Here is a 25,899-nt window from a genome sequence, read left to right as displayed (position 1 = left end):
GGCTCCTGCCAGCATGTCTGGCTGACCTCTCCAGGGGCAGAGGGGCTTCCTGAGCAGTTTTGCAACCCCCCCAACCCCCCCAGCCAGCCCCCAGCTCCTGCTCACACCAGCAGGGGTTCTGCCTGCCCGCACCACCACCCACATCTATTCAGTTCTGGTCATCTAGGCCCTGGCAGCCCCGAGAGGCCTGGAAGAAATGGGAGGGGCATCAGTCAAATGCAGCTGAATTAAGAGTCAGGTAGCACAAAGTCCACCCCTGCTGTTCCAAGCAGCTGAAATGCCTCTTTGGATTATCTGCATCAGTGAGTGAGGATGGAAAACGGAGCAGCAGGGCGTGGATGCTCTGGAATAAATGAGGCTTCTCCAGGGGGCTCTCCTCCCAGGGGACCAGGGAGCTATGAGGCCTCCTGTTCCCATGTGATGGCTGAACCATCTCCTCCTGCTGGAGCCCAGTGCTCATGCTGCCCCTCTTCTGCTCAAGAACCTGCTGTGGCTGGACAGTGCATCATGTCCACTGCCTCCACCTCCCCTTCAGCCAGCCCCCACCTCCCACCTTTCCTCTGGCTCACCTAGGTAAGACCCCTCACTGCTGCACCGTTCTGGTCTCTGCATCTTTGGTAACACCGTACCTCTCACCTGGATTGACCTTTCTCTCAACTTCTATCATTTTCAAGACTGCCTCCTCCATGAAGCCCTCCCTGACAACCTCAGCTCATTCCAACCTTCCCTCTCTTAGCGGCCAGCATCAGACACCGAGGGCATCATGTCTTCTCATTGAATGGGCACTGGAAGCAGATAAACCACAGCCCTGCTCTGCCCCTTCCTGCCTGTGTGATCCGGAGCAAGCGTCTTCACCTCTCTGAACGGGTTTGCCTTGACATATGGGACAAAACAATTTCTGCTCACAGGACTGTAGTGTTTTGCAGGCTTGACTTGCCCAGTCCGATCCTATGGCCCAGATTTGTGTTTCAAGCAGTGGTCCTGGCAAGGCTGCGGCTCCAGTGGACTTTCCCCTAGCATCCGGCACATCCAGCCCTGTCCTCTGAGGCATTTACTCGATTCTCCCTGGCAAGAGTCTTCCGGCCTTTTTGCCACCTTGGAACTACTGGGGCCCAGTGGAGAGCCAGGATGGGCTGAGGGCCTGGTGATAGGGTGGGCGGTGGTGCTTCAGCCAGGGATGAGGAAGAACTGGGCACAGGCAGGAACTCCCAGCCTTCTAGCGAGGAGCTCCTGATCTGAGAGGGGTGCGAGGCTAGTGGCTGTGCAAGGGCACGGCAGAGAGCCCCCTGAGAGGTGGCAGGGTGGGGCCAGACAGGAGTGATGCGAGATCCTGCTGATGCCAGGTGAGCAGGAGGCACTGCTGGTTAGTAAACAGCCACTGGCCTGCCCGAGTGTCTCTGACTGGCCTGCCACCCCCTGCTCGGAGGCCGTTAGGTCTAACACTAAAGCCACCCTTGATTCTCATTGGTCTGACCAGTTGATAAATATTTTGAATATCAATCCCCAGAAAGAGGCCTGCTGATCAGGAACAATGACCCATCTGGGGGGCTTCTGGGGCAGGAGGGTCAGAGCAATGGCGCGGCTCTGTTACCCAGCCTGGCCTGAGCTCATCTGCCTGTCACATACTCTCCCAGCAGCTGCTCCGCATTTCCATGGTGCCCTGGCCCATGTGGACAAGGCAGCTTTCTTTCCTCAAGTACCAACTGTGCAGAGCAGCCGGAAACGCCTCTAACACTGCTGGGCAGGTGGGGGCTGGCACTTGGGGAGGTTGAGCCAGGAAAGGATTAGTAACCAGGCAGCGGGTGGCTCAGAGCCGTGTGCCTGGGCGAGTGGGCAGCGTCCGTGGAAGGCGCTTGGCAGTATGACCGCCACTTCCCGCCGAGAAGCAAGCATGAGGTGGTGGGGAGCTGCCTGGCAGTGAGGCGCGGTGGGCATCTGCCCGTACCCCGGGAGGGTCACAGTGACGGCTGTCTGTTATCCTGAAGTGGAGACACGGAGGGTGTGGGTGGCACCTTTATGCTAAGCTGGCATGTGGGGGCCCAGGATCCCTGAGGACTCGCACCCTGGAGGGTGGCTGGGCAGACGTGCTGGCTAGCAGACACCAGCCTTGTGGCTTAGGACAGGAAACCATCTGACAGGAAGCACCATGTGCCAGCCCCCTGCAGGGCCCTGGAGCCTTGGGGTACACACTGGGGAGACAGAGTTAATCTAAAAAGCATCAGGGCAGCTCCCTCCAGAAGGTGACCTGTGTGCGGGGACAGCTGCCACCCGTGCTGGGCATCTTTGGGGCACAAAGGATGGCTGGCTAGGCCATGCTGGCCAGTTCATGGGAAACCCGCCCAGGCCTTCCCTGTGGCTCACTTTGTTGTCCCCCCCCACCTCCTTGGGCCCATGCTCCCCTCTAATCCCTTCCTTGCCTTTGCCTCTTGGGCTCTGGAGAAAAGGTGAGTGACAGACGACAGGCTGGTCCATGCTGGACCCTCCTCCGACTGAGGGGCCTTCAGCTGCCCAGTGGCAGCCTGAATCATTCCTTCTGGTCAGTTTCCCACAGACAAGGGAAGGTCCCAAGAGGATATATCCCCACTCCCCCTCTGCAGCTACTTATATTTGCAGCACGTCCATTTCTCTGCCTCCTCCCTCACAAAGAATCCCGATTGTACGTGAGTAGGAGCCCATTTGCACAAAGGCTAGTCGACCAGCAGAAGGTGAGCACACTGGTGGCTCTGCCTGGGGGTCCATAAATGCACCAGGACCCTCATGCTCCTATGGTCACAGCCCACCTATTTCCTGGACCTCTGCCTTGGGCCAGGAGAGTGGAGTGCACCCCTACCGACTCCCTGCTCCCGACGCGACCTGCCCCAGCTCCCCCCGATTTGCAGGCATTGAACGTCACTCTCCAAGACACTTCCAACTCACTTCTTCCGTTGCCTGTGCTTTTGACAAGTCAGAGGCAGAAAGACCACGAGGACCTTTGTGTCCTCTGTGTGTTTTCTCAACCCTGGCCTTCTAGAAACCTGAGGAAGGAAGGGTTGCTTAGAAGAGCATCAATGGCCACTTGACATGCCTCAGGTGTCAGGGTCGCCTGTGGAACTTCCAGAGAACAGGGGTGGTTTTATAACTAACACATTTATTTCCATTCAGTGCACTAGCGTTGTTCCACTCAGGTGCCTGCATCTGCTCACACGAAGGGGTCTGTGGCCAGACCTCCTGGCTGGAGGTTCCCTCATGGTCAGGATCTTCACACCTGGGCCAAGGTCTGGTGGAAGCAACGAGGTGGGAAGGAAACCAAATGCTTTCTCCCCAGGAAAGGGGAGGCGCTTGCCTATGTCTCTGAGGGTGGTGCTCTGGTGGGCTTGGGTATCACAGTGAATGATCTGGGTCCTGGCCTCTGCCCCAGCGGGGTGCTGGCTGAGGCAAAACTGGGTTCTGGTCATCTGAGGGCACTCAGGAATCTCGGAGGGGCCTATTTGCCGGGACAGTTCTGGAATACACCAGGGCAGAAGGAGAGTGGAGAAGTGGCCAAGCTCAGTGGCTCTGCAGCTCTGAGGCCACCTCCTTCTCAATCTGTTGCCTTCATCAACAGTCCTGGGTGGGTGCTCCTCCACCCGCCCCTCACCCTCCGCCCAGATCTCACCCAGTCTTTGAATGGCCCAGATGGCCCCTGGCAGCTGGCTTTGGTGAGGCCTGGCAGCAGGTGGGCACTCTACACAGGGGGAGGAGGGAGGGAAGGGTGTCAAGGAAAACCATATAAAAAAATCCAGAAATGTGCATATAAAATCTCGCCCTTGGTGTATTGCCTAAGTCGGTAAGCAGAAAGCACCTTCTTCCTGGAGAAGGATCAAGTCCTCAAAAGGTAGGAAATGTCAAAGTGTCACTTCATTGTCTTAAAAAAACAACAAACAACAAACCCCCCAAACCGAATCCACCCCTGACCAAAATACTCCCGAATCCACGAATCGCTGTAAACACACCCAGATGCAGGATCAATGGCAGTCGAAGCTGGTGGCAGTGACCGCGGATCAATCCTCTGGGTGGGGGCTGGTGGGAGTGGGCCCACGCGCGATCCGGACACGGAGCTGCAGACCCGGGGGCGGCCAGCCCTGGCCAGGCTGACCTTGTGGTGTCCCTCGGCCTCCCTGACCCAAGAGGCCCAAAGCTCCCTTTCAGCCCCCTGAGCTGACAGGAGAAACAAGTCTCTTTCATCGAAGTGTCCAAAATATTCTCCAAAGATAGAAAAATTCTTCTGTTTGCCCTGCAGCACCAGGAACGCATCCTCCCAGAGCTGCGCTTGGGTGGCTGCCCACATGTCCGTCCGTGGGTCCGTCCGTCGCCCGTTGGCCTGGCACGTGGCCGTGGAGCGAGGCCTGGAAGAGCGGTGCCAGGACAGATAAAAAGGGTGTATTTCCCCTTGACGTTTGTTTTCCTGAAAGTGTTTCTTGGCTCTGGCCAGGTCACCGTCCCAGAGGAAGCTGGAGAAAAGCTGCAGTGGGTGTCCCCTTGGACAGCGCAGTGGATCTCCCAAGCCCTTCTTTCCCCAGGAACAACGACCGCTTTCCTTATGAGAATCCTCTTTGAAAAGTAGTCCTGTGGGTCCCGCCCCCTCCCAGGATCTGATTTCTTTTGTTCCCTTTCCCTTTTTTCTGTGATCTGCGTTGCACGTGTTCTTGGTAACATCTCCCGACTAGAGCGCGGCGTGGTTCTTCCTGCTGCCCGCGGCCTCCTGGCAGGCGGCCGACCCTGCGGTGGACGGAGAACCTGGGGGCGGGTGCGTGGGGCGGAGGGGGTGGGCCTGGAGGAGGAGGTGAGCCGAGGCAGGTGAAGGTCAAACCTCCACAGACTGGATCTGGTTCATCTGTGCCCGCATCACCTGGATACTGTTCAGGATTTTTTTCTGGTGGCCAGCCAATGTGACCCCAACCCGGAGAATGTCCCTTTGGGAGAGAAGCACGTGTGTTAGGGGGCCATGGGGGTGGAGGGCGCTTCAGGCCAGGTAGACAGCTACCTGGGCTTCTCCAGGGGTTTCCTGCCAAAGAGAGCAGGGGAGGGGCAGGGATGGGGCAGAGCGGGTGGGTGTCCTGAGCTGGAGTCAGTGATGCTGAGATGGGGGAGGAGCACTTGACTGGGAGTCAGGGGGCCTGGTGTACTGGTCTGCCAGGGAAAGGGAAGGGAGCCTGCATCTGCTAAGTGCCCACTCACTTTCTATCTCCTTTGATGTTAAAGAAAATGCGGGGTTGAGTGCATTTCTGAGACTGGCCCAAGGTTGCATAGCCTGTGGGTGACAGGCAGGCCTGGGTGTCAACCTGAATGGGACTCCAAAGTCGGCTATGACACCCCTTGGTCCCCCACATCCCCGCTGGGACATTGTCAATTCTACACCATCCAGAGCCTCCTGCTTGTGGGATGAGTTGGGGGGGGTGTCAAATGTGGGGGGAGGTGCTGGGCACTTACTCCATCATCATCTGCGACACGACATCGAAGGAGGTGAAGCCAGCGTTGGCGAAGCTCTCCTTGTACTGTCCCATCTTGATGGCCTCCAGCCACTCGTCCACTGTGTTAAAGCTGGTATAGTCGGGGATCGTGCGGTCCAGCAGTGGCAGGTTGATTCTGGGGTGGGGCGAGCAACAAAGATGGTGAGGGCAAGCATGGGCGTTGGCACACCCGGGGCTGTGTGTGCACCTGCTGGTGTGGACCCGGCTGCTCGAACACAGGTTTGAGTGTGCTCATGGGCGTTTCTGAGATCTCGGACACCAGTTTGAACCCATGGAGAAGTGTACATGATGGGTGAGGATGTGAGAGTGTGTGTGCAGGACTCAAAGCTGCGGCTCCCTGCAAAGTCTGGGGAGGGACTGCTGAGAGGCTGGACACCAGTGGTGTGTATTTGCAGGAGGAGGGATTTCAGCTGGACCACACATGCTGATTATACACTTTTTCCTCCCCTGTGCCATTCTCCACTCTGGCTGTGCTGATCCTGTGAAATGCACCTCCAAAGTCAGGACAAAGCTGGTGACACTGAAGGGGATGACTTTATGGTTGCAAGGAGTGAACTGATCCTCGTGTGACTAAAAACTCAATCTGGCGTGACAGGAGTGACTGAGAGAGGCCATGGTGAGGAGCAGCTGCTAGAGAGAACATGAAGATCTCTTAACAGTGAGAACCTGGCAGGTGAAGGACCTGGGTTCAAAGAGTCTTTGGACACATCTAGCCCTGGGCCTGAGGACACCCAGCTGGATGCCCTTCAGAAAGCCTGAATGATGGACTGTCTGGAAGAGGAAGCATGTGCAGGGCAGCAGGGGGGCCATGATAGACACTGACATGAGGCGGGGGCCTGAGACCTGATGGAGTGCCCTTGGTCACTGGTAGGAGGGGAGCACCAGGGTCACTGGTGCCAGTGCTTGTTCAGCTGAGCCAGTCTGCGATATGGGGACATGACCCAGATGTGGGGGCATATGGGAGCGGTACATCTGAGTGTGTGTGTGCATGTGCTCAGGTGCCTATGGATGCATGTAGGTGTGATAGCCTAAAAATGGGTGTTTATCCATGTGTGTGAGATTGTGGGTGTGGGTGTGTGAGCACAAGCATTTGTCTTTGTTCATGTAAGTGCGCAGTGCATTTGCGTGTATGTGTGTAGCTGTGTTGAGGAGGATGTAAATGTAATTAAGAGGTTTGAGTGGAGGAAACTTAGCGATGAATAAACTGATTCACCAAGATCCTGGTGATTTTTCTTAACTCTTGTTCTCTGTGCTTTAAAAGGTGCTTCCGCTACCACCGAGGTGCGCTTCCTTTTCCTCCTCTGAATAGTCCTGTTCATCCTGCACCCCAAGACAAACAGTAGACTATCCTTCCTGGACAGGAGCTGCAGTGGACAGCATCTGCCTCCAGCAGGGGCAGAGGGGAAGGGCGGAAGGGGCGGAGCCATGGCGGGAATGGTGGGGCTGAGAGGAGGGGGCAGGTTCAGGCAGGACCATACCCCGAGGAGAGAGGCGCCATGGCTTTGAGGCTGTTGGGGTTTCGGATCATCTTGTCGAGTGTGTTGACGATCTGACCGAACTTGGGCCGGTGGTTGCGGTCCTTCTGCCAGCAGTCCAGCATGAGCTGGTGCAGGGCGCTCGGGCAGTCCATGGGAGGCGGCAGTCGATAGTCCTGCTCTATGGCGTTGATTACCTGGGGTCAACACAGGGGCCGGGTGGAGTTGGGTGGTGGTGTACAAGCATCTGGCCCCTGGCCTGGCCCTTCTTGCCCCAGTGCGTGGCAGGATAGCCTTACTTGGTTGCCATGGCAACTGCCTCTGCCTCCTGGAGGCAGCCACAGGGAAGGGCTTCCCCTGTCTTTCCACCATGTATGGCCTGAGGCTGTTTTGGCAGCTGGGTGCCTGCCACCACCACCCCTTTCTCCCAATCTGGGGAGATCCAGCACCCTGACATGGTTATCTCCTGTCAGGCCCTGTTGCATGACCCTGAGCCTGGCTGGTGTCATCCGACCAGTCCCACCTGACTCCTCAGTCAAGGAGAGGAGCTCAAACAGCTCTCTTAAATATTCCTGCCACCAGGGCCAGACTATCATCCCCAACATGACTGTGGGTCACCTTCCCTGCTCAAGAAGTTTCTTCAAGTCTTCCCTGTTGGGCATTGCTGCAAATCAAAATTCCTTGGGTTCACTTGCAAACACCCCATTATTGAACCTCATCAATCTTTCTGCCCAACTTTCTTCTCCACTGCTGCCCAACATGACCTCTCAACTTCCCATCCCGGGGCCATTACACAGGCTGTTTTTCTGCCAGGAGGCCTCTTATCTCCAAGTCCCAATACTGTGGTCTGTCCACATTGCCCCTGCCTCAACACCTACAGGGCTTGACACTTGCCTTCTCCAATTTAACACTTGATCATAAAAGTTTCTGATAACTACATCGGTCCCCAAAATAATTCCCCTCATTTAGGTGGTAAACAACTGAGGGGCAGACATGGAGTTATTGAGGATTGACCACAGTTCTAAAGATTTGCTGCTTCATGGATGGGTGGGTCTTTCCTACACTTGTTCCCTGGAGACTGTAGATGTTTGAGTCAGCCAACTTTGGGCTGGGTACTGCTCTGGCTCAGGATCTCAGCGACCTTGCTCTTGTTCCCTGGGAGATTGGCAAAAGGCCAGGAATTCTGGACTAGCCCCCTCCCACATGGTTGGCTAGAGAGGCTTTGCCCACCCCTTGGAGACTTACGTCCTGGTTGGTCATGTCCCAGTAGGGCCGTTCCCCATAGGACATCACCTCCCACATGACGATGCCATAACTCCACACATCGCTGGCTGAGGTGAACTTCCGGTACTGGATGGCTTCTGGGGCCGTCCAGCGGATGGGGATCTTCCCACCCTGGAGAACAGAATGAGGAGGACTGATGACTGGGGCTGGCCCGTCTGGCTCCTGCCTCAATACCTCCCACCTGGTGCTCTGTGCTGTACAAATCACATGAAGCACCTTCTTGTGCCCCAAACTCAGTGCTGCTTCAGACCTCCGGGCATTTGCACATGCTGCTCCCTTTTCATGAGGAGCCTTTTCCCACTTTGCCATCTCCTTCATATCCTTTAAGTCTCTCTGAAGTTCTCCCTAAGTCCCAAAGATTTGCTCTTTCTCCTCTGTCCCCTAACTGTGCCATGTCTCTCCATCAAAGAAGCACTTCTTACAGAGCATACTCAACTCAGTTGCCTCCTTACCTGCCTCTACTGGTCTGTGTGAGCTCTTTGAGGGCAGGAACTATTTCATGTCTAAATAAGACATTTCATGTCTTATTCCTTTCTGTTTAAAACTCTTTCACACCCTAACAGGATGTGAAGTCCTGAGACTTTGGCACTCAGGCTCAGAGTCCTGAGCTTTGGCATTCATGGGTCTCTAAGATCTGGCCCTTCTGCCTCTCTCTAGCAGTTGCCTGCCACCTTCCCTGACACCTGCATTCTGGTTGCCTCTGGCCCCTGAGACCATTGCATCTGACAAACTTCTTTGGCTATTCAGCTTTCAGCAAACCTTTTTCTGCCTTTCAAGGCTGGTGTCCCACCCCTTTAGCCTGTCACTCCCTGTTTCTCTGCATATTTGTGTCCCCTACCAGCCTGTATGTACCAAGTGGGCAGAAACCATGGTTTATATCTGTCTCCAGGCCCAGCACAGTGCTTGGCATGAGCAGGTGTGGGTGAAAATGTAATTCAGGGAGGGGGATGATTATGCCCTCTTTCCTGGCACCGTGACTCAGTGTTCCCTGCTGTATCTCACCAGGGCGCTGGTGTAGGTGGGGTCTGAGGTGTCATCCTCCAGAAAGCGTGAGAGCCCAAAGTCAGACACCTTGCAGACCAGGTTGCTGTTGACCAGGATGTTGCGGGCGGCCAGGTCTCGGTGGACGTAATTCATGTCTGCCAGGTACTTCATGCCAGCTGCAATGCCCCGTAGCATGCCCACCAGCTGGATGACAGTGAACTGCCCATCATTTTGCTTAGGGATAAATGGAGAAAATGCAGAGTAAACAAAAAGGCAGAAATCAGATCATCCCTGCAAGGGGAAGCCAGAGTGGGACCCTGGCCCTGGGCCCCCATGGGAAGAACTTAGATGTTCAAGGACCTTAGAGGCCAATTTTAGGGTGATGAAGAAGGTGCTATGGAAAATGGTATGGAGATGTCTCAAGAAAATGAAAATGGAAATCCCATTTGATCCAGCAATACCACTATTAGGTAGTTATCCAAATGACATGAAAAAATTAACATGAAAAGATCTGTTTACACCTCTGTGTACGGCAGCACTATTTACAATTCCCAAATTGTGGAACCAACCCAAGTGCCCTACAACAGATGAATGGATAGAGAAACTATGGAGCAAATATTCAATGGAATAATATTACACAGCTGTGAAGAAAGATGAAGTGGTGGAATCTGGCACAAAATGGATGGAACTTGAGATGATTATGTTGAATGAAATCAGCAAAAAAGTAAAAGACAGATATTGGATGGTTTCACTCATCCATGAAATATAAATACCAAAAAGAAAAAAAAAAACATCAAACCTACTATACACAAACAACAGAAGAAATAGGCACTGAACTCAGCAAAAAAAGAAGATAATGGTCACCAGAGGGACTAGGGATAAGGGTGGAGGTGATGGGGCATGGTGGCAGACGGGGTGTGGACATGAGTGATTTGGTGGAGGCACTAAAAAATTTCATTAAAAAAAAAACAACACAAAAGAAACCAAACCAAAAATCAAAAACCCACAAGAAAGTACATGTAAGGTGTCTGATATGCACTTGGTTCTTAATAAATATTTGTTAAATGGCAACCAGTCCAACGGCATGCTTCTCACTGTTAGTCAGTGCTCTTTATGTGGCTAGTTGTCATCTCCTGGGGGTGGTGGGACTAGGAAATTTTCTGTTGGTCTTATGCTCTAAACAAACTTTGAGGAAAATAAAAATCTGATCAAAAATTCTACACTAGGAGTCAAGAGATTGGTACCAGTCCTGGCTCACCTCAACCTTTTAGGTGACACTGGCAAACTCTTTGAGCCTTAACTTTTTCTGGTACATAATGAGAAAGCTGGCAAAGAGCACTGATGGTAACAGAGTTCAGGTGGTATGCCATCTCTGATTGATTGGTTGTATTTTCTTGGATTGGGAAGGATTCTGATGTTTTCTGGGTTTAATGGGGGAGAATACTGGGATTGATTAGTGATGTCTGCTATGGGTAAGGGAATGGCAAATGGCAGCAGGCAAACCATTGCTGATCTAAGTCTTTTTCAAGACCCCTCGGGCTCTGACTGTACAAAGCTCACGCCATCACTCCTTTCCCAGTGCCACCCCTGGACTCTTAGCTTGCCTACCCGGAGGAAGGAGTCCAGAGAGCCATTCTCCATGAACTCAGTGATGATCATCACAGGTGTGCTCTTGGTGACAACGCCCTCGAGGTGGATGACATTGGGGTGGTCAAACTGGCCCATGATGGAGGCCTCGCTCAGGAAGTCCCGGCGCTGCTTCTCAGTGTAGCCCGACTTGAGGGTCTTGATGGCCACGAAGATCTCTCTCTTGCCTGGCAGTTTCAGGTGGCCACTGCACACCTCACCAAACTCCCCTGGGACAGACACACCAAGGGAGACAGGATGTCACACCAGATAGAAATGCTACTTCCCTATGCCTGTGATAGCTGCTCCTCGGGTCTACAGGCTTTTCTCCTCAGTGGTTAAGGGGTTCCTCCTCTTAGGTACAGAACACCTTTGCAAATGTGGGAACCCAAAAGAGTCCCAGCCACCCTCAAGATTAGGAATAAACTCTTCAAGGCTGCTGCTGGACATGGAATAAGGATGAGAGGGAACATAGGGAGGTGGGGAGAGGGACCTGGGAGGAATGACAGGACAAAGAAGGACAAAGCACTGGACTGAGTCCAGAGAACTGTATTCTAGACCTCGCTCAATCTCTGGTCTGATGTGCAAGCTCCCTCCCAGCCCTATGCCTCAGTTTCCTTATCTGTCAATAAGGTGGTTTTCCCTGCCTCATATGCACCCCAGGATTACATGTTGGGTGTCTCCCAACCATGCCTGAGGCCATGGGACCTTGGAGGGCATCGGCCACCTACCTGCTCCGATCACCTGCTCAATTTTGACACAGGAGATGTCAATTTCCTTGGCAAACTCCCGCACTGCCTCATTGGGGTCTTCATAGGTGAAAGGGTCAATGTAGATCTTCATGCCTGGGGTCACTGGGGGATAAGACCAGGCTAAGTCACATGCACAAACTCAAGATGTGGACCGACGGAAGGGTAGGAGCCAGTTTCTCCGGGGAGGGAAATACACTTCTATTTGGCCCTCATAAGAACTGGACAACCCCCTGAAGGTCACTTCACCTTTTTTGGTCTCAGTGGACAGATAGGCTCTGAGCTGGGTAGAAGGTGAGAGGAACAGAGAGCTCAGGAGGGATAGAAAATAGGTTCTAGATTGTTTCAACTGATTGATTGGTAATGGCTTCCTGTAGCAGCTAAAAGACTGTCAGGATTGATTAGCAATGTTTGTTAAGGCTGTGGGGATAAAAGGATAGAGAATCCTTTTGTGATATTTGTGACATTTTGTGATAGAGAATCAGAGGGTGCAAAGTAAAGGAGGAGGAAGTCAAGAAAGAAGAGATAAAACTGGAACTAAAATGCAGCAGGAACAGGCAACAGACCATGTTCTTGGGCTTTTGCTAAGGAGGTGCCCTTGTCTTTCAAGGCCTCATTGGGATCCGCTCCCCAGTAGCCCTTCCTGGCTGCCACAGCCTTCCCATTCAGGCCGCGGAGCCCGGAGGGGGCTGCCTCCCATGGCTCCTGGGCCTACCTCCCAGGTCCCCCACTAGCCAAGTCTTAAATCATTCTGGATCTCAAATTCCCTGGTGATCAGTATGAGCCTGGATATGGGGCATGTTAATCTGACTCTTGATCTGATTTATTTTTTGATGCAGAAAGGGGGAAACCAGGAGGTCAGAGACCAAATTCTGATCTCAGCATTGACTGAGTCAGTAAAATGCTTTGAAGGAAGAAAAAGATGATCCAGTCCACATTGCCCACCTCCTCCCCCGCAAGATAACTGGCCTCTGCAGCCCAGCTCCTCTCCTAGCCTGGACCTCCCTTTGGCTTCCCCAGCTCCCTGCCTGCCCATAGTCTCCCACTGCTCTGGCTGTGCCTTTGCAGGCAGCAGCACTAGGAGTTGGAGCTGGAGTCCCTGGGCCACCATATGGCTTGGCTGCTCAGCAAGTAGAGCCATCAACCCCACTCAGCTGCGTGACCTTGGACGTGTTAGCTGACTACTCTCAGCCTGTTTCAGACATTCCAGGAATCTAGGAGTTGGAACCTTTACATAGGAGTTGGCAAACTGGCCCACTGCCTGTTTTGTAATAAAGTTTTATTGGCATGCATCCATGCTCATTTCTTTGCCTGTGGCTGCTTCATGCCACAGCAGCTGAGTTGAGTAGTTACAGCAGACTGTGAGGCCTGCAAAGCCTAAAACATTTGCTCTCTGGCTTTTTTGCAGAAACGTTTACCCACCACTGCTCTAACACATTAGCTTTATTTTGGATTATTTGTGTGGGTGTCTGTGAACCACTTGGCAGTCCCAGGATGGGTGTGGGGCTGGGGTTCTGGTACCTCTGGAAATGGAATGCATTTACTATTATTGCCTTTTTGGATTAGAAAAATAATCCATTTTCCTTATAAGTAGTCTAAACATGGAAGTATAGTTGAAGGTAAAAGTTATTCAAAATTCATCCCTGATTTATAATTTTTCTATTTTATAATTTTACAGGCACGCATATGCATATTTAGTCACACAATCCAAGACTTTGAGCAAAGTCTCACAGGAGCTGGAGACCCCAAGAAAGGGTGAGAACCACCATCCTACAATGTGGAAGCCTGGGAGGAGGGGGTAGGGTACATTCCTCCCTTCCTGGGACACTGTATAAAGCTCTACAGCAATAGAAAATATCTGTAGCGCTCGCAGAATCCAGATGTCATAGAGAATAATAATGATGATAACAGCTATCACTTACTAAGCCCTTTGCCAGTGAAGGATACTGCCCAGGGCATCATTTCATCAGGTCCACCCAACAATTCTCAGAGGAAGGGATTGTTTTTGTCCCTTCACATCTGAGGAAACTGAAGCTCAGAGAGGCTAAGTGATCTGTCCAAGGCCACACAGCTAGCAAATGGTAGTCAGCAATTGAGCCTCGGTCCATCAGCCTTGAACCGGAGCTGAGGACTCTCAAACACCATGTGCATTGCCTCCTGGATGAAACTACCCAGATCAGGTCCATTTCTGTTCCTTCCCCAAGTCTGCCCTCCTCAAGGCCAGGCCAGCTTCCTGGAGATGCTCCCTTCCCTGCCAACTCAGCACCTGGGCTGTGGTTCTTGGCCACTGGAGTTCAGCCTCCCTCCCCCAGAACTGGGGTGGGGGAGGCGGGGAGAGAGGGGAGGGAAGCCCTTTCAGCTGAGCCAGCCAGGGAGGGAAGATAGGAATGTGTTAGCTCGGGGAGCTGAGGAGCACAATAGGAGTCCAAGCCCACCTGGGTTCCTCTAAACCTACTATTTGGGTGCTGCTAACTGAGCACAGCATGTCCCCAAGCCTTGGCCTGGAGGATCAGTCAGGTGGGCTTACAGGACAAAGGTAGAGCTTCACCTGGTATTGCAAGCTCTCTCTGATGGGCTCCCGATCTTCTATGTGACAACGAGAAGGAATCATTTACCCAGTCATCCCAGGGACATTTCATTGTTATTTGCTTCTGTGCCTTTGCTCATGCTGTTCTCTCTACTTGGAATACCCTTCTCTTTGTGTCCAGATCAAATGCCACCTCCTCAGTGAAGCCTACCTGGATTCCTCCTGCAGTGCCTGCAGCCTCATCTCCACACTGCTCCCTACCTCCCTACCCTCCCAACTATGGTTTTTCTTCATTCTATCAGGGCTCCACATTTTCTAGAACTTTCTGCTGCCTATTTTGCCCTCTCCCCTCCAGAAGAACAGAGGCTGTGCCTGTCTTGCTCATGATAAATTCCAGGACCTGTCACACAGTGGGTGCTCCATAAATATTGGCTGAAAGAAGTCTCCATCTGTCCGGGGTCACAAATGCCTTTGAAGATTTGACGAAGGCTAGGAATCTGCTCTTTGGAAAAGCATTAATGTGCGTGTGCACTCCCTTATTCAGTGTAAGATTTTGGAATGTTTTCTCAGGGTACTTATGTGGAGGTGGTATACAGTAGGTACTTAATAAATACTGTGTGGCTCTGAGCCTGCTCCCCTGGACCTTAGGCTTCACCTTACCACTGACAGCACTGTGGGCTCACAGCTCAGTGTGGAACACCAGGTACCAGGCCCTGTTCTAATCCCGATTAATCTTCCTAACAACCTTTCCGGGTAAATACTATTATTAGGCTGAGCCTTGTGAAAGTGTCAATATTTGACCACAAATATTTGACCTACAAAAATGGCAATTTCATTTCATCAACTGAATATTATCCCTATTTTTCACATGAAAAATGGTAGCATGAGAAAGGTTAAATGACCTACTCCAGGGGTCACAGTAGCTACTCCAGGGCAGAAGTGGGGTTTGAGCCCCGGTTGCCTGGCCAGAGTCTATTCCACTCTACCAGTGTCTTCCGATGCTTCCCCTACCTGTCTCCTGGAATAGGAAGTTAACTCACTGGGGCCAGAAACTTCACAAGGCAGGACCCCCATGAGGGGAATTTGCTGAGCTGGAGCTGGGTGAGACTCTCTGGAGGCAGTCTTTAGAAAATAAGGGCTGTTGTTTGCATGATTTATGACTGCAGGGTCAGCAACTGTCATCCTGAACCCAAAAAGGAAATTCAAGATGAGGGAGGAGGAACCAGGCATTCAGAGACCTGGTGCATCCCAAATCTGCCTGGAATAATGGTCATGAATAAACTGTGTGATAAGGCTGACTCCAGGGTCAATCACTATTGATCCAGCTGTGTACCCTTGGGTAAGCTGCTTAACCTCTCTGTGCCACTTTTTTCATCTACAAGATGGGGCTAATAAACATTACCTACTTCCTAAGGGGACTGCAAAGATTACAAGAGCAGCTTTGTAAAGGACTTAGTACAGAGGCTGACAAGTAGAAAGCACTGAATAATTGTTAGCACTTATAAAGAGTTGGCTATTATTAAAGATTATTACAAAGTACTTCAATATCCATTAATTCATTTAATCCTCAGGAATGAAAGAAATATAATTCCTGCTACTTCCAGAAAATGAAGCTGGGTTGAGAGGTCGGCTGAGTTCCCCAAGGTCGCCTAGCTGGCCAGTGGGGGCGGGATGAAAAACCCAATTATTCCCCCTGGCTCCACAAGTAGAACCACAAGCTTTGGTATCATTCAGTACCTGCAGAACCATGGAGAACACAAGCCTGTGACTGTGTCGGTGACAAACCTCTGGGCCTCACTGGCCCGGCCACACAGGCTGCAGCTGCTGTGGGATGATGGGACTGGGGGTGGGGGGAAGGAGGGGGCTTTGAGAAAAACAAAGTCCCACTGAGACACAGGGCTTACGTAGGAGCTTGTGCTTTGGAACGTGTTGATCTCAGAACAAATCCTGGGGTCTATTTTTAAAATAAATCCCTGCTGTCACCTGTTTCCTTGTTACCGACTCAAGCTCCAAATACTGATGCTCCCGAATGGCTCCAGGTGACAGACATGCCAGCACGTTTTATTCAGGCTCAGTGGGGTGTAGACAGCATGATGTGGCTAAGGGGGTGCGCCCTGGAGCCAGATGCCCTGGGGTTCATGCCCTAGCCCCTGCCCTAAGCAGCTGTGTGAGCTCTCTGTGCCTCAGTGTCCTCAGACTCCAGCGGGAAATGATTAGGACTAAATGAACAAATACAGGCACAGCACTATGCCAAGCCCTGACATGCAGAACACAACAGGTTGAGCTACATCTCTGATCATGATTTTATTACTTGGGGGCCAGGAGGGGGTGATGGAATTCATGGCTTTTATTTTTAACGTAGAGGTGATTTTTATTTCTGTGTGGTTAAAATTGTCCTCCTTTTTTCTTACGATCCTTTTGTGCCTTTTTTTTTTTGCGTCAAAAGTCCTTTTCCTCCCACGGATCAGTTAAAGAATTACCTAAATTATCTTCTGGAAATGTTAATGGTTTAATTATTTTTACATTTCTGTCTAAAGTGATTTTTAAACCCAGGAACTTTTATTCCAAATTAAGTCTTGCCTGGAGGGTGAATACCTAGAACTCTCCGACTCAGCTCTTTTCTTGCACATCCCAGCCTGCAGTGCACCCAATGACTTTGCTTTCAAATCGAGTCAGACTCCCGCCACTGCCTCCCAGGTCTGTCCACCGTCACAGTGTCCCTAGGTGATTTCCCCAGCCACCTTGTGGGTCCCCCTGCTTCTGTCCTTGCCTGGCACATACCAACTCCTTTGGGCTCCTCAGAAGACACCAGGTAAGGGGACCACCAACAGCCACACTGCAGCCAGAGAAGTCTCCTCAAAACTGCCACTCAGAACATGGCACAATTTTGCTAAAACACTTGGAGTGGCTCCTTGTTTCACGCAGAGTAAAAACCAAGAACCTGTGCTGTGACCTGTACTCTTCCCTCTCCTGCCGCTCACTTTGCTCCAGGCACACTGGTCTCCTGGCTGTTCCTGAAACCTACCAGGTATTTTCCTGCCCCAGGGCCTTTGCACTGGCTGTCCCTACTGCCTGGGATGCTCAGGTATCTCTAGAAAGCTCGCTCCCTAGCTCCTTTGTATCTGTTTAAAGGAATCTCCCAATGAGGCCAGCCCCAATGCTTCAATTTCAAGAGGCAATTCTGACCCTGGCAATTCTCAATTCATCACCCTGTTCTGCTTTTCCTCCATAGCACTGACAATTTCTAATATATACAGGCTTCACTTATTTATCATGTGTATGTGTTTATTCCCTGTCTCTCCCACAGGGGCAGGGACTTCTGGTTTGTTTACTAGAATAGTGCCTGGAACTCGTAGTAGGACACAACAGATTGGTGACAAATGAAGGGCTGTTGGTTGTCCCCTTACCTGGTGTCTTCTGAGGAGCCCTAGAGTACCCTGTTGAGAATAGTTTGAAAAGCTATATCGGGAAAATTTGGAATTTGTTGAACGGGCAGGAAGGAGGACTAAAGTTCTCCTTCCTGACCCCCTCTTTGTTCCCCCAGATGGTTGGTTCTTGCCAAAGTCAAATGGAGAGAAATCTATGACTTGCTTTTCTTTCTACTTGCTCCCCGGGAGGGAACATTTGCTCTGAGAATGTTTTATGTCCCCATCCTGGCCTCAGGAAGGATGGGACAGGGTAAGGGGTGGCTGGGGGGCTCATCAACTCATTCAACTCGCATCTTTATTCTGCCAGTGTGTCCCTGCCAGTGTGTCCCTGTGCTGGGCACCAGCCTGTGCTGGGGGGCATGTGCATGTCAGACACGTCTGCAGGTCTCCAAGCGTTCCCACCCCATGGAGAGGCGGGGAAAAGGCCATCACAAGTGGCCAGGTGAGGATGCGCTGTGCCAGCACCTGAGAGGGCCCCGAATCCAGGCCAGGGGATTTCTCAGAGGGTTTTTCATGTGATGAGGCCCGAGTGCTGGTAAGAATCTCACAGGTAAAGAGAAAGGGGAGAGTGGCCCAGACAGTGCAATGGCAGCTACCGAGGTGAACATGAACTTGGCTCATTTAAGGACTTTCATTCTGGCTGCAGCAAGGTGGGAGGCAGAGGGAGAGGCTGGAGGACTGAGTGGAGAGCAGGGGTGCCGGCCGCTGGTGTACGTACTGTGGCCACTGGTGTAGTGCTGCAGCTTGTCCGTGTACTCCGAGTCAGCGCGCTCAAACCCCCGTCTTCTGGAACAAGAGCAAAGGGCTGGAGCCACCTGGAGACACCCGGGGGAGCTGGGAGCCAGAGTGGGTGATAGGGAGAGGGTACGCAGGCCCTGGGAACCACACCCCTGCCAGAGGGTTCCCTGCCTACCCCTGGCCCAGCAGCCATACCCTTCCTGGCCTCACTATTCCTTCTTACCCTCCCATTTTGAGTCCAGGCTCAAGCAAAGTCAGCCCCCAGTTATGACCTCCAGGCCCCAGAAACCCAGGGGGCTGCTGCCCATCTGCCCCAGTCTGTCCTAAAGTGAGCAACTTTTTAAGGAAGAGTCTCTCTTCGTATTAAACAAGCAGAAGCCGAGGAATCCATCCTGCCTTCTCCCTTTTCAAATACGGCACCATTTCCCCACCTCCTCCTGACTATGTCCTCTCCCATCTTTCCAGCTACCTCTGCCTGGAGGCCTTACCTGGGTTCTACAAGTTCCCATCCAATACTCTGCTCTGATGCTATGCATTCAAGGGGCTTCAACTCGTGCAGAAAGCGGGGGCATACTGCACTCCCTCCCACTACCCCCTTCGTTCCCAGCGCCCTGCCGTCTTCCTGCCCACTGTTCTGAGACATTCCTTCATGCCGAAGTATCAGTGTCTCACTGTGCCTCTCCCCTGAAGAGAGGACTTGTCAAGGACAATGTCTGACCCAAAGGGATGGACAGATGGCCGCTGGGTGGCGGGAGGCTATCCAGGCCCACCTGAGCCTTCACTGCTCCTGCTGGAGACAGGAAGGCTTCCTCCATTACCCAACACTGTTTTGGAATGGCTGGACAGAACCCCCCGACTGGCTGGGCCCAGGGGGGCCCAGGCGACACCCACCCACCTGTTACAGACGATAGCGATGACGACCACGGCGATGAGGAAGACCAGACCGGCCACGGAGGAGCCGATGATGAGAGGCAGCTTCTCCTGGATGCTTGTCTGGTACTCGGCTGGGGGGAAGCACAGCACGAGCTCTCAGCCTGGGTCTGGGGGGCCTAACACCTCCCACCCTCCAACCTGGTCTTCTGGGCTTGCCAGGCCCTGTTCCTACTCCTGACAAAGCACCTATCATGTGCCCAGGTGGGAAACACTGTCAATCATCCACCAGTCCACAAACAGCACCAACCTTCAACTTCTCATCTCCAAAATGGGCATAATAGCAACTATATCTCAATGTTGACATGAAAGCTAGCAACTGAATAAGCTCACACATATAGAGAAGCTGTTAAGGACACAGACTCAGGCCAGACAGTGACACTTACTGGATTTGAATCCCGACAATGTCACTTACCATGGGTGTGATCTCTGGGAGAGTAACTTACCTCTCTGTGGCTCAGTTTCCTCATCTGTAAAATGGGGAGAATAATAGTTCCCATCTCATAGGATTGTTCTATAACACACTTAACAACTCACGGCACACTGTGATCAGCAGGGAACACTAGCTCCAATGTTTTTGAGTGTGTCTTATGTCAGTTACACCATGTGTCTTGTTTGATTTTCAGCCTTACGATGAATAATTATATGATGTATAATTATACCATTTTACAGATGAGGAAACTGAACTTAATGAGGTCATGACTCACCCGAGGTCACACAGTTAGAAAATGGCCAATGCATTTGAAGTCGGGTCTGTGTGAGCCCAGGCCATGGGCTTAAATTGAGATGATGTGTAAAATGCTCACAGCATTGGCCTGAGTTCTTGGAAACCATGTCATGCTGTCAACATCATCATTGTTACTTATTATTATTATTATTACTTCTCATTTGCTCCATGACCACATAGGGACTATGTCAGTCTGGGTCCTTGGCACCGTCACAGGGCCCAGCATAGGGCAGGGACCTAGTTCATAGTTACTAAATTAGTAAAGAAAGGATCTGGGGACAGTAAAGAAAGGATCTGGGAACTGTCAGAACACTGACAGTTCCCAGGTCAGTGACACTTACTCAACTGGCAAAAGGGCCTAGAGAGGTGACATATACTGGCCATGAGGAAGAGGGGTGGGGGGTGGAGCTTGTTGGAAGATGGTAGACCCAAAGGGAGGGTTTTTGTGATAAGAAAATATAGGTCCAGGAGCCACTGAAATGTTCAACCAGGTCAAGACCGAGGTCCACGCTCAGTGATTGATGCAGATGCTAAGAAGGGATGCTAAGGTCTGGTTATAAGTAAAGCTGCTTGGAGCTTAGCTCATTAGTAAAAGGTCCCCCAGACTCACGTCAATGACGACTATGACCTTGATTGCTATTTGGCAAATGTTAACTAAGTGTGGACCCAGTGCCACCCCTGTGCCAAGCCTAATACCTTTATCCCCCACACTTATGCCAGTTTCATGACAATGACAATGAGATAGTTTATCATGCCCATTTTTAGATGAGAAAACTGAGGCTCAGAGAGGTAAGGGTGAGTTGCTCAGGGACCCATAGATGGGGCTGAATCAGAATTGTGATTTCTATCACTCAAGCACCAGAACTCACATGCTAACTGTGGGCCCAACAATTATTGAAGAAGGATTATTAAAGGCCAGGTGGTCCCATACAGGGAGACACATAGCACATGGGCTGCAGCCTCCCCTTTTCTTGCTCACTGCAGACATTACTAATCCATCCCAGGACTTCTTCCAGCTGAACTCAGATGTGTCTTCAAAATTCTTTTCAATCCCACTCAAGTCATTGGAGTAGCATATGAATAAGATATATTTGGTCTCTCAGACTGAACATAATACTTTTAAAGATGAGAAAAATTCGGACCAGGCCAGGGAGGGGACTTGCTCAGAGGGGCTCTGCAAGTTAGGGCTGACTTGATGGTAATGGAGGAGCCCATATCCTTTCTAGCCACAGAAACGGTGCCTGCCTGCATGGTACACAGAGGTTTTCTAGCCAGGAGGGGTACACGGGGGGGATCAACATCCAGAAGGGGGTGTGCCTTTCTGATTTGCACTTTATAGGAATGGGGGCCCATGAGTTTGCCCTGATTGTAGTCAGCGCCGTCCCCAGCCCCTGTGGGAGCGGCTTACCTTCTGTCATGGTCTGGAAGTACATCTTGCCGCTGTAGCGCCCGTAGCCCGCCACGGTGCGAGCCCGCACCTGGAAGACATAGATGGCGCCGGCTTTGAGGCCCTGCACAGTGACCGTGTTGGTGGGGCTTTTTATGGCTGTGGCGTTGTACTCACTGAGCTCCTGCCGAGGAACAGAGAAGACAGTTAGCGAAAGTGTTGTCCACAGCGGGCCCAGTGCCACCCCCTGCTTGGGCCACCTGCCAGACCCGCCCACTTGGGTCTGGCTATCAGGTGAACATGTGTGGTTCTCAATTCTTCACTCCTTCCCTGTAATTGAGTTACATGCCAACACCTTTGACATGAGATTTTGCAACATTTCCTGTGAAAGGAAAGGCCAGAGGATGTATCTCTGCTTCGTGGATACAGAATTTGTCCATGTGACTTGCTTTAGCCATAGGAATATTCTAGAGGATGTGATACAAACAGAGTCTTTATATGTGCTGTTGATTTGGTTTGGCCTCTTGTGCTTCTGTCATCTGCTAAGGGGGAGGAGGGTGGGTAACCTGGGTAACAGCTGATTCCAGAATAAGAAACATGTGGAGAAGACCTTGACCTAACTCTTAGGTTGGAATAGAGCCTGAATTGACCCACAGACACAAACCTGTGAGTAATAAAAGTAGCCCCTTGTTAGCCATTGGCCTTGGGGGATTACAGCAGCTGCTGACACACAGATGGAGAGGGCACTGTACAGATCTTGAGGACTGGACTGTGAGTTGCCAGAAACAGCAGAAGAGGGTGCACCTTATTCACTTCTGCACCCATGTTCCAGCCCCTGGCCTCCACCAGGTAGGAAGAAGGACCCTAGTTCAGCCTCAATGTACTTGAATGAGGCAAGAATTAAGGCCCAGAAAAGGAAAATGATGCTCAAGATCACACCTATCAGTTGCTTTGGGACTCAACACCAGGCTCCCATGTCTTTGGGAGCCAGCACCTAATGTCCCCACCTTTGAGGGATATGGAATGCCAACCCTGGCCTCCTGAGCACTGCCCAGGGTGATGGGAGCGTCTGGGACAGAATGGGGTACAGCTGCTGCAGTGGGTGTGGGGTTATGGATGCTCACCAACCTCAATGATGCTCGTGCAGGCATCTGTCAGCACCCAGCAAACCTCCCCTAGACGCCCTCTTTGCACTGGACCCTGGGCTGGGCCCTGGGGAGCCACAGGTGTTGAAGCACAGGCCCTGACCTCAGAGAACTCTGTTCAGAAAAGCAAACAGTGTGGAGAGTTCAACCCTTGGAGAATCATGAGCCCCTATGAGAAGCTGATGAAAACTATGAACCCTTATGCAGAAAAGCGCACACCTGATTGTATATGTCAGTCACGTATGAGTTGAGGTACACAGAAGCCTTGAAAGCTCTTGCAGTAATTAGGTTTGGTGTGAGCTATGTTATTGCGGGTATTATAGTATAGATGTTAGGGCCACATGTGGGAGCCAGACTTTCTGGGTTCAAATCCTGACTACTACTTATCATCTTTGGCATCATGGGCATGTTCCTTATGTTGCCTTGCTTTCTTTTCTTCACCTATAAAATGGGGATAATAATAACAGCTACCTCAGGGGTTGTTTAGAGGAGAAAATGAATTAACAGGTATAAAATGCTGACACTGGCAGAGTAGGCATAACAAATGGGGAGCGAGTGACCCTGCCTGGGTGAGGATAATAGTAAAAGTCAAGGAAAATTCTCTGGGGCAGTTGGGGGAACTGGAGAGGTATCTTAGAGGACAAACACAAGTCACCCAGGCAAAGAAGGGGGAGGGCGTTCCTGGTAGAAAGAGCAGCAGATATAAAGGCAAAGAGGTGAGAGCTTGAGATGTAGGGGCTTGAGAAGGGACTCACTTGCCAGTGTCTTCCCCCACCCACACCCAGGGCAGCAGCAGATAGGAAGTCTCTTTCCTGAGCCAGATCATCTGTCCCCTCCTCCAGAAAGCCTCCATGACCTCCCAGCCAGATGCACTCTCCCTCCTCCGAGCTCTGGCCCACTGGCTGTGGGTGCCACAGAGGGGATTCCACTACATCTCTTCTCCCTGGACCCAGGTTTATTTAGCCCTTTGATTATGAACTCCTGAAGGAGGGGCTGTGTTTTGTTTCCTCTAAGAAGCACAGGGTCCTGCACGCAGAGCCCTTCCCCAGGGTGCATAGGGCACGGGCTCTACTCCTTAGCCTTTGTGATCTGTCCTTTTCCAGTCTCTCCTGTCACGCCCAATTTCTTCCCTTTTCCCTGGCAGGGCTGCCATATTTAGCAAACAAAAGATGCTTAATTAAGTTTGAAGTTTGGATAAACAATGCATTTTTTTTTTTTACTGTAGGTATATCCCTTGCAAGATTTGAGACATACTTATAAAAAATTAAAAATCATTTTCAGGGCCTCCCTGGTGGCACAAGGGGTTAAGATGCAACCTATGAAGCTATCTGCAGCCACTGCAGCATGAATTCAATCCCTGGCTAGGGAGCTACCCACATGGAGCAGCAGACCTCTCCTGACTCGCCTGCTGCTCCCCTCAGCAGTGTATTTCAGTCAATCTGCCTGTTCTGTTTCCCACTCTGTCTGGTGAATACTCTCATCCCCCACACATCTAGCCTGTACCTCAGTTCTTATATGCATAAATAAATAAATCTTAAAAAAAATAGTTTTCAGATAGAACCAGATGTTTTGTCTTTCATTTGGCAATTGTACCATCCCTAGATATGCTGGACTCCTGCAAGCGCTGTTGCCCATCTGCCTGGCAGTTCATCATTTAAGACTCAGCACCAGGACCTCCCTGGTAGCGCAAGGGGTTAAGGCTCAGTACTATCAAGCTATCACCAGCCACTGCAACATGAGTTCGATCCCCGGCCAGGGAGCTACCCACGTGGCACAGCCACCCTCTCCTGTCTCACACACTGTTCCCCTCAGCAGTGTATTTTAGTAGATCTACCTGTTCTGTTCCTCACTCTGTCTCTGGTGAATCCTCTAAACCCTGCATCTATGGCCAACACCCCAGTTCTTGTATGCATAAATAAATAAAAATAAATCTTAAAAAAAAAAAAAGACTTTGCACAAGCAGCACCTCTGTTGGGGAGACTTCCCAAATGTCCCAGCTAGAGGTTGCAGGTTCAGTGTCTGCTCTAAACACCTACACCTATTATTCTGATATACACCTGTCTTCTCTAAGGACTGTAGGTTCTCCAAGAGCAGGGATCTTGTCTCCCTCACACACAATAGACGCTTACATGAAGAATGAATGAATGTCAATTGATTTAAAATCTCCAACCTGGTATGTAGTACCAGGCTTGGCCACTAGGTGCCACCATCCAATATGGGATCTGCATGGACTTGAAAAGGGGCTGGATTCTGCAAATTGGGTGGGTCCCCCGGTACAGAGGCTGTAAGTTTCAAGTTCCCAACTGTTAAGAGGGAGATGGGAAGTAGCTGCTGGTAGCACAGATGCCTGAGGAGAGCAAGGAACCAACCAGGGCACAGGACAGAGGAAGGGACTGGAAGCTGTTTCAAACGTAGTTCTTCCACTTGCATTGCAACCTTGGGAAAGACCCCTCACTTACATCTCTGAGCCCTGCTTTCTATTCCAGAAAATGGAACAATAAATGCCAGCCTGTTGGAGTTGTTATGAAGATAAAATTTGATCAGGTAGTGCTGGGTACTTTGGAGATGCCCCAGAGCTATCAGCTCCCTTCCTGTCTCCCCTCTCTCAATAAGGATTAACACCAACAGCTGCTGGGGAGAAATCTCATGTGAATCCTCTTGTCCTTGGGATGAGTCCTCACCCAGAGATGAAGGGTCAGAGAAGCTCTCGGTGCATTTCTTAAGCCTGCTGAACCCTGTCTCCTCTCTGAGCTGGGCCAGCCCACCAGGGACTGCCAGGGTGGTTGTGGAGCCTCAGTAAGAAAAGTGGGTGAAGCCTTGAGCGGTAGATGCTGGCTCTCGCGGTCACAGTTATCAGCACACAGGAGGACCACAAAGTGACAAAGCTCTCTTGTGACACTGCTCCATTTACGGGGGGGACACCTGGACACAGCCTGGACGGGCGTGGCTCCCCGCTCCCTCCCCAGCCTTCCTTCCTCTGCCTGGAATGTCCTTCTCCTCCCTTCTGCCAAATGCAAATCTGTTGAATAAACACCTCTATGTGGCCCACGGGGTCGTCTGCCACAGGTGGCCTCACAAATGACTCTCCTTAAGCTCTTGGGAGCCAAAGGCACCAGGAACCTGTGTGCTTTGGTGCAGCTGCTAAAGGGGGTCACAGCCTCCTGGTCACCAGAGTTGGTGGAGACGGCCAGCCCGGGTCTGGCTAACTCCATCCGTCAAAGGTATCCAGAATCCCTCCAGCAAAGGGGCTGTCTGCTCTGGGCTCCCTACAGGCTGGGAAATCCCAGTGGGGCTGGGGAAAGGCCAAACAGAGTGGGTTCCCCAAGGGCCCTTTCTAAAGAGGGAAAGGAGTGGGAACGAAGGTGGGGGTAGGGCCCCGACAGGCCTCTTAGGCCTCGCCTCTGGCTTCC

General features: G+C 51.5%; 1 protein-coding gene across 3 annotated transcripts in view; it reads right to left on the bottom strand.

Annotated features, from left to right (window-relative positions):
- Window positions 1-4,822: 4,822 nt before the first annotated feature.
- The window catches only part of EPHB2 (EPH receptor B2), a gene marked incomplete at both ends in the record, with an annotated part of 166,857 nt that continues 145,780 nt past the window's right edge, over window positions 4,823-25,899 (bottom strand). Inside the window, 10 exons of one of the 3 annotated variants that reach the window (XM_084241989.1) lie at window positions 4,823-4,931; window positions 5,449-5,604; window positions 6,968-7,161; window positions 8,210-8,359; window positions 9,251-9,466; window positions 10,841-11,088; window positions 11,590-11,712; window positions 18,281-18,348; window positions 19,196-19,304; window positions 21,366-21,528. In XM_084241989.1, the coding sequence (XP_084098115.1) occupies window positions 4,823-4,931; window positions 5,449-5,604; window positions 6,968-7,161; window positions 8,210-8,359; window positions 9,251-9,466; window positions 10,841-11,088; window positions 11,590-11,712; window positions 18,281-18,348; window positions 19,196-19,304; window positions 21,366-21,528 (1,536 nt within the window). The remainder of the gene's footprint in view (window positions 4,932-5,448; window positions 5,605-6,967; window positions 7,162-8,209; window positions 8,360-9,250; window positions 9,467-10,840; window positions 11,089-11,589; window positions 11,713-18,280; window positions 18,349-19,195; window positions 19,305-21,365; window positions 21,529-25,899) is intronic. The other 2 variants (XM_084241990.1, XM_084241991.1) reach the window with 2 other exon arrangements.

Source organism: Talpa europaea (genome assembly GCF_964194135.1).
Source record: "Talpa europaea genome assembly, chromosome: 9".
Taxonomy (NCBI): Eukaryota; Metazoa; Chordata; class Mammalia; order Eulipotyphla; family Talpidae; genus Talpa; species Talpa europaea.
The sequence above is the reverse complement of the archived record's forward strand: the minus strand, read 5'-3'. Positions and strand labels throughout refer to the sequence as shown.